The sequence below is a fragment of the Camellia sinensis genome, chromosome 14 (genome assembly GCF_055761805.1).
Source record: "Camellia sinensis isolate YWXY chromosome 14, ASM5576180v1, whole genome shotgun sequence".
Classification (NCBI taxonomy): domain Eukaryota; kingdom Viridiplantae; phylum Streptophyta; class Magnoliopsida; order Ericales; family Theaceae; genus Camellia; species Camellia sinensis.
The window spans coordinates 67,313,171-67,321,192 of record NC_138974.1 but is presented as its reverse complement, the minus strand read 5'-3'; the positions used below and the strand labels follow the sequence as shown (position 1 = coordinate 67,321,192).

The 8,022-nt window shown below is 34.9% G+C and overlaps 1 protein-coding gene across 1 annotated transcript; it reads left to right on the top strand.

Moving 5' to 3' along the window:
- Positions 1–3,664: 3,664 nt before the first annotated feature.
- Positions 3,665–7,254, top strand: LOC114278409 (scarecrow-like protein 33). Its single transcript, XM_028220442.2, has 2 exons — positions 3,665–6,697; positions 6,981–7,254. The coding sequence occupies exon 1, from the start codon at positions 4,357–4,359 to the stop codon at positions 6,640–6,642; it is 2,286 nt and encodes a 761-aa protein (XP_028076243.2). The 5' UTR covers positions 3,665–4,356; the 3' UTR covers positions 6,643–6,697; positions 6,981–7,254.
- Positions 7,255–8,022: the final 768 nt, after the last annotated feature.

The following is an 8,022-nucleotide window of genomic DNA, read 5'->3' as shown; positions in this document are numbered from 1 at the left end:
TATCAAAAAATTCATTAGGTCTATTTTGATGAATAAGTTAAAAGTTAACTTTTTAATTTTTTAATTTTTTTAAAAAAATATAAAAAAACATAGAAAGATGACGTGATAAAAAAAATAAAAATATTAAAAAATTAATTTTTAACTCAATTGCCAAAGTAGGTATTTGTTTTTGTTTTTGTTTTATGAAAATTGTTAAAGTTGGAATTTCTTATGCTATATGATTATGAGAGGGTAATTTTCTATTTCTAGAGTTCTGCAACGGCACGTGTGCAATAAAAAGTTATATAACTTTTATTTTATTTTATTTCGTTTTTAAAATTTATTTTTGATTTAAAAAAAAAAGAATTTTTTTTTTAAAGTTCTTGATAAAAAGATTTTATAAAATATAGGATATATAACATTTTCATAATAATTAAGATCTCTTAACATTTCTACAGAGAAAATTTGACTTAGAGAAATTTTACCTGACTTAGAGAAATTTCATCCTGATTCAAAGAAATTTCAATTTTCATAGAAAAATTTATCTGATTTCACATAAAAGTTTCAAAATTTCTTTGAGTTGAATTTTTTATGTGAAAATATTGAGGGATCTTAGTTAATAAAAAAAACATCTTCGACATCTCCTACTACAAAAAGTTAGAGAGAGATGTTTCACTAATTTTTCTTTAAAAGAGGAAAAGCAATAAAATTATTTTAACAAAACCAAATACTAAAAATACATTTAACCTTAAAAATGAGAAAAATACATGAAAATAGGCTAGTTAATTACCAAAAAGTCCTGTCTATATATTTGGTGATAGCTTAGGTCCTATCAAAAAGTTTTTGAACCAATAAATCTCATTTATAGGTAAAAAGACGTTTTGCCTTTTAATCCCAAAACTGAGAATATTCTCAATTTCAAAACTGAGAATATTCTCAATTTTCAAACAGAGAATGATTTCAGTATATAATTATCAAAATTAAAAAATTTCTATTTGACTTCTAAGAAAAGTATGGGATTGAAAAGAAAGATAATTCTGCGAATATTCTAAGAAATTTATAATTATCAATTTTGAAAAGTTTTCTCAATTTTTTCATGATTGAAATTGAGGATATCATAAATTGAGAAGGTTCTCAATTTTAAAATATAAAAGAGCCATCGAATTGCTTCTCTGACGAAGAAAACCTTCGGAGTTTGGTCAACAAGATTTCAGAACTTAGACCTAATTGAACCAAGCGCTTACATGCAGCCATTAACTTCAGAAACTGAAATTTTTTTAAAAATTTCAGCTTGATGCTCCAGCTCCTGCCACTGCTATTAAACTTGGCAGAGCCATTCAAACGCCACTCTTATTTATATCTCTCATTCCCCCACACCATTCGCTATCCCCATCTATCTATCTCTCTCTCTATCTTTCTCTTTCTTTCTCTCTCTCTCTGTAAAAATGGCCGGAACCGGAGTAGTAGCAGTGTACGGAAACGACGCAATAACAGAAGCAAAGAAATCCACTTTCTCCATTAAAGTCGGCCTCGCCCAAATGCTTCGAGGCGGTGTCATCATGGACGTCGTTAACGCCGACCAAGCCAGAATCGCTGAGAAAGTCGGCGCCTGCGCTGTCATGGCGCTCGAGCGAGTCCCGGCCGACATCTGAGCCCAAGGCGGTGTGGCTCGGATGAGCGACCCTCAGTTGATCAAAGAGATCAAGAACGCCGTCACGATTCCCGTCATGGCCAAGGCTCGGATCGGTCACTTCGTCGAGGCTCAAATTCTGGAAGCGATTGGAATCGATTATGTTGATGAGAGCGAGGTCTTGACTCTCGCTGATGATAAGGGGGTTTGGATGGATAAATTGGTCTATTAAAAATTAATGGAACTTGAAAGAGTAAATAATTTTATCTAGGACCTAATGGAGTATAAGTTCACAAAATGGGACTTGTATGTAAATGTTCTTTTTTTTTTCCACCAAATTAATTTTTAGTCTTTTAGTTTTTCTTTTAATAAAAAAATAGATTTTGAAAATGAAACTATATAGAATATTTTTGCAAGAAATTAGTAATTTTTATTTATTTTTATATATTTTTAAAGTTTCATTTTACATGCCTGAATTTTAAATTTCAAAAAGTTTAATCATCAACTTTTGTGTTTTTATATACAAAAACACAAAATACCACTTAAATAGGTGAGAAATGGGTTTTTACTAACTTCTCAAAATACCACTTAAATAGGTGAGAAATGTGTTTTTTTTTTTTTTAAAAAAAACACTATTCATCCTTTTTAGTGACAAATAAAATAAATGTATAATTTATGATTATCGAATCAATTTAAATTTTTGTGTAAATTATATGAAAAATGTTTCAAACCCCCTTTCCCTCTCACCCCCTTTCCCTCCCATTGGTCAATTTTTTTTTTTCTCCTTCTCCTCCAATCACCACCCGCCACGTGTGTGTGGAGGTGGTAAGGGTGGTGATTGGAGGGAGTCTCTATCAATGCTGAAATTATATACACAAAAAAAATTACAAAATGATCGATTCAATTCGTTTGAAAGGAGACTATTGATAAATTATACAAACCTGAAGTAAACCCTTCAAACCAGGGTAGGAAGCCCCGCCCTACATCTAAGACCATCTCTCACGTTGCATCAGATTCAATATCAAATTTGAATTTGATGAAAAAAGTCACTTTTTTTGCTTCAATGGTTTCACCAAACTGATATCAAACTCAGAACGGAGCAAATTTTTCACCAAACTGAGAATCTGCGTGAGCCTTCACCAATTTACTGTGCTGTAACATTGCAAGTGGGCCCACCAGTTGACCAACTGGTCATCCAGTCGGTCGACTAATTGGTCGATCGGAAAAAGGTTCAAACAGTTCAAATAGGTAGGTTCAAACAAGTTCAAAAAGAAAAAAAATATATTTTTTTTGCCTTACCGGTCGATCGGTCGGTAGACCCGTTGGTCGACCCTTGCCTTTGATGACAACCATTGGAGCAGCTAATATCAAATTGAGAAAATGGTTATTTTTTTACTCAGATTTGATGAAAAAAAAAATGAACCATTGGAGATGCTCTAATTCAGCCATTCATTAACACGTTTTTGACTTCAGCCATTCATTAACACGTTTTTTTTTTAAAGTCAAATTACAAATCAGTGTAATTTTATAAATAAATAAGAAAAGAGTTAAATTAATGATAAAATTTATAAATATTAATAATTAAACAAATAATTTTTTTCACTACTTTATAAATATTTTGACTAGAGTTTTTTTGGCTAAAAAAAGGCTAAAGAAAAAATAGAGAAAATAAATTAATATGACAAAATGTCGTATTTAAATTATAATTTTTTTTCTCATAAAAAAAATTTTAAAAATTTAAATTAAACAAATTTTTAATCGCAAGGTACATCCAACAAAAAAAAAGTCAATTGACAAGAGAACGGACAACGTTGAAGGAGCATTTGAAATGATTAAAATAAGTGTATTTTTTTAATTTTTTATAAAAAAAAATATGAAATGTAAATTGAATTTAATGTGATGTGGTAAAGAAATGATATAATCTAAATACAATAACTATGACTCAAATAAGATTATTGTTTTGACACATGCTAAACGCCCCCTTAAAAAATATATATTTTTATAATAAACAAAAAATTAATTTATAAGTCATCCTTAAAACAATCTTTAATCTTCGTTGAGAGACGGGATTGACCGGCTATTACCGGTCGAGCTGACCTCGTCTACCTTCCACTTTCCAGCGCTCTGTTTCCTGGAAAATTCATGACCTCTGCTGCAAGAAACGTAAAGAAAATAGATTTCTTTCTATATATATATAATCATTACTCTCTCTTATCCATTCAATCCCTTCTTACAACTCTCCTTTTTAGCTCCTCGTACAAGGTTCAGTGAATCATTGCTCTCTCTCCCTCTCTCTCTCTCTCACTATACTGCTGTCTCTTTTTTCTATTCCTCGGAGGTACGCAAATGTCACACTAGTTTCTCATCATCTTTGTCATATGTTGCTTCTCTGCCTTTGATCCGTTTACGTCTTCTACTTTCAACTTATACGTTTTTTCAATGAATTACTAGCAAACTTGTATGAACTTTTTTAGCTGCTTTTTCTCTGTTTTTTGATCTAGAATTTCTCTTATTTTTGAAGGACACATCTTTGATCTTACCATGAATCGATTGTTTTAGACTCTACCCATTGTAGTTCGTTTTAAGCTATTTCATTATGGTGTCATGGTGGTCTAGATTTCAAGTCTAGAATTAGATGTAGAAACTTCGTTGATTTCTGGAAATTAGTTGATTTGGGTTTTAGGGTTCTTAAGGGTACCTTTCTTTTTTCTTTTTCTTTTTTTTCATCTAGGATTTTTGAGTTGTGAATGATCATGGATCCAAGTTTCACTGAATTCTCCGATCCTACCCAAGGTTTCAAATTCAATGATGATTCTATGTTTCCCACTTTTGATCAATCTGAAAATCTCTCAAACATGTTCCAATTTAAAGATGACCTTGTAGATCTCAATTCCATTGACCTTTCTTTCCTTCCCCCTGATTCTCCCAACCCCGGTTTCGTTGCACCGACATCGAGTACAAGTTCAGAAGTGGACTCTCCAGATGATAGTGATTACTCCAATAATCTTCTTAACTACATAAACTCCATACTCATGGAGGAGAACATGGAGCAGAAACCCAGTATGTTCGATGATCCTTTGGCCCTACAAGAAACTGAGAAATCATTATATGATGTTCTTGGCTCTGCCTCCCCCAATGAACCACCCCCTCTTTACTTCAATCATCCAAATATCGAAAGCCCTGATTTTTTATTTGGTAGTTCCAGTATGCAAAGTACTACCAGCAATATTAGCGGTAGCAATTCCATTGATTCTCAATGCATTGTTGATCCGGGAGAGCAAAAACTATCTGTTCAAAGTTATACTTCCGGATACCCTTTTGAGACGACTTTGCAACCCACTTCGCAGTTGTCATTTGACTCTACAATGAGTTTCAGTGACGATTCTAATGGTCTAATAGACCCTTCTATGAGTAGCCATCTGATTTCAAACATATTTAGCAATAGCGAGTCCATTTTGCAGTTCAATAGAGGGATGGAGGAAGCTAAGAAGTTCCTTCCTAAAAACAATCCATTGGTTGTTGAATTGGATGCATTGCCTCCAGAATCGGAGCAAAGGGCTTCAGAGGTTGTAGTCAAGGTGGAGGAGGGGAGGGAAAGCTCGCCGAATGGCTTGAGGGGTAGGAAGAATCATCACCGGGAGGATAGTGTTTTAGAAGAGGAGAGGAGTAGCAAGCAGTCGGCAGTTTACATGGAGTCTGTGGAGGAGGCCGAGTTGTCTGCATTGTTTGACAAGGTTTTGCTATGTACTGAAATGAGAAGCGAGATTGCATGTTGTAATGGTGATGAAGAGGAGCAGACTGAAGAAACCAAGACCCCCCATCCGAACGGACAACCACATGGATCTAGTAGCGCAAAGACTCGCACTCGGAAACAGGATGAGAAAAATGAAGTGGTGGATTTGAGGACTCTCTTGATTAATTGCGCACAATCTGTTGCTACTGATGATCGCAGGACTGCCAAGGAACAACTTAAGCAGATTAGGCAGCACGCTTCTCCTTTTGGTAATGGGTCTCAGAGGGTAGCCTATGTCTTTGCCGATGCTCTTGAGGCACGCTTGGCAGGCACTGGAAGCCAGATTTATTCAGCCCTAGCTTCCAAGAGGATTACAGCTGCCGATAAGTTGAAAGCTTACCAGCTTTATGTTTCAGCTTGCCCATTCAAGCAGGCGACAATATTCTTCGCAAACAAAATGATTTTGGATTTAGCTATGAAATCAACCAAAGCAAAGCTTCATATTATTGATTTTGGTATCCTGTATGGTTTCCAGTGGCCCATCCTTATCCAATTTCTCTCAACCCTACCTGGTGGTGCCCCGGAACTTCGAATTACTGGGATAGACCTTCCGCGATCTGGTTTCCGACCTGCAGAATTGGTTGAGGAGACAGGGCGTCGCTTGGCAAAGTATTGTGAACGCTTTAATGTTCGATTTCAATACCATGCCATAGCACAGAAATGGGAAACTATCAAAATTGAGGACCTGAATATACTGAATGATGAGGTGCTTGCTGTGAACAGTTTCTTCAGGTTTTCGAACCTACCTGATGAGACAGTTGATGTGGATAGTCCAAGGGATGCTGTTCTGAAGTTGATTAGGAAGATGAATCCGGACATTTTCACCCATTCAATAGTTAACGGATCCTACAATGCCCCCTTCTTTGTAACTCGGTTTCGTGAGGCACTCTTCTACTACTCTTCAATGTTTGATATATTTGACATTACTATGCCCCGCGAAAGTCAGGAGAGGGTGAACTTAGAGAAAGAGTTCTTTGGGCGTGAAGTTATGAATATAATTGCTTGCGAGGGTGCAGAAAGGGTGGAGAGGCCCGAGACATACAAGCAGTGGCAGGCTCGCATCATGAGGGCTGGTTTCAAGATGCTCCCATTGGAGCAGGAGACGTTAAACAAATTCAGGGGTAAGGTGAAGAAGGCAGGGTACCACAAAGATTTTGTGATCGATGAAGATGGTCAATGGATGCTGCAGGGATGGAGGGGTAAGATTTTCTGTGCTAGCTCCTGTTGGGTTCCTGCATAGACTAATGCTTTCTTCCCAACGTTGCTGGCGAAGATGTTCGAGAACACAGGCAAAGGTACTGCTTTCTTCAACTTTCATTTACTTCTTTCTCATAGACGCACAAACTGAAAGCCACATACATGTACATATATTTATATGCACGTAGGTATGTATTTTAATGGAAATCTATATCTGTTTCTAATTCTATATATGATGAATACAGAGAGAGAGAGAGAGAGAGCTCTGCATGTACCAAACATTTCTCTGGTGTCCCATAAGTTTGATCCTTGTTGTTAGTTAATGTAGTTTTAACAATCGATTTTAAAAAGGAGCTGAAATTGCGTGTTTCTTGTTTTCAGATCATCTGCAGTGGTATAAGCTTTCTTGCTGAAGACACTTCATGGGTTTTGAAGAAACATCATCTAGACATATGAAATGGTCTTGCAGAGTATCACTTACTGTTGTTTTGATGAAGCTGTGTTGCTACACACTATCACTTACTGTTGTACTTCTACTACTATTTTTTTTATGATCAAGTACTTCTACTACTTCCTGCTTGTAAATTTCTCACAAGGTAGTAGCTTTTTGTCCTGTTTGATATCAGATGTTCAAATCAAAGTAGGAGTTTTCATATTTTCTTCTGTTGTATTCTTGACTCATGTTTCAGTTCCATTTCGCTAGTTGGCCTTTTGAATCAATTGCAATCTCAAAGTTATTTAGGAGGTGTGTTACTTTGTAATTGATTTGAAACAAGGACACATGACACTATTTTCAACAATGTTAGGAAAGTAGAAAGGAACAAAGAATGATTTACGAAAAAATGTAATGAAATACTGAGATTAAAATTTAATTATTCAGAATTACTTATTCAGAATAGATCTTAGCTTACTATTTAACATTTTTTGTTGCCCATTTTGTATTTTTAGGATTAGGAATAAATTTTTCCCACCTAGGCCTTTTGTCACCGTAACATGTTTGTTTTGAAAAATTATATAATGCTTTAAGAGCAAATATAAGTAGTGTTCCAATCTATTAAATTTTATTGACTTAATTAGTGGGGTCTATCACTTTTGTGTCTTCTTTTTAAGAGACAATAGAATAAATGTTTGTATGAAACGATACTCTACAACTATCAATTAATTTCCCTTTCGTTCCTCCACCATGGAGTGAAATTTTATTGTACTCTTTCTTGTGTAATCTAGACTCTAGATACGATAGTGATGATAATAAGTGACCGTTATAATGGATAATAAGTTGTATGAATATAAATTGCGAAAGTATTTTCACTATCACCTGACTCTTATCAAGTCAAACTCTTAATCTCTCGTATATGAGAGACAAATGATTGTCACTAGATTAGAAGTCCGTTGTTATCCAATCCCTATTAATTGCTAGGGAAAA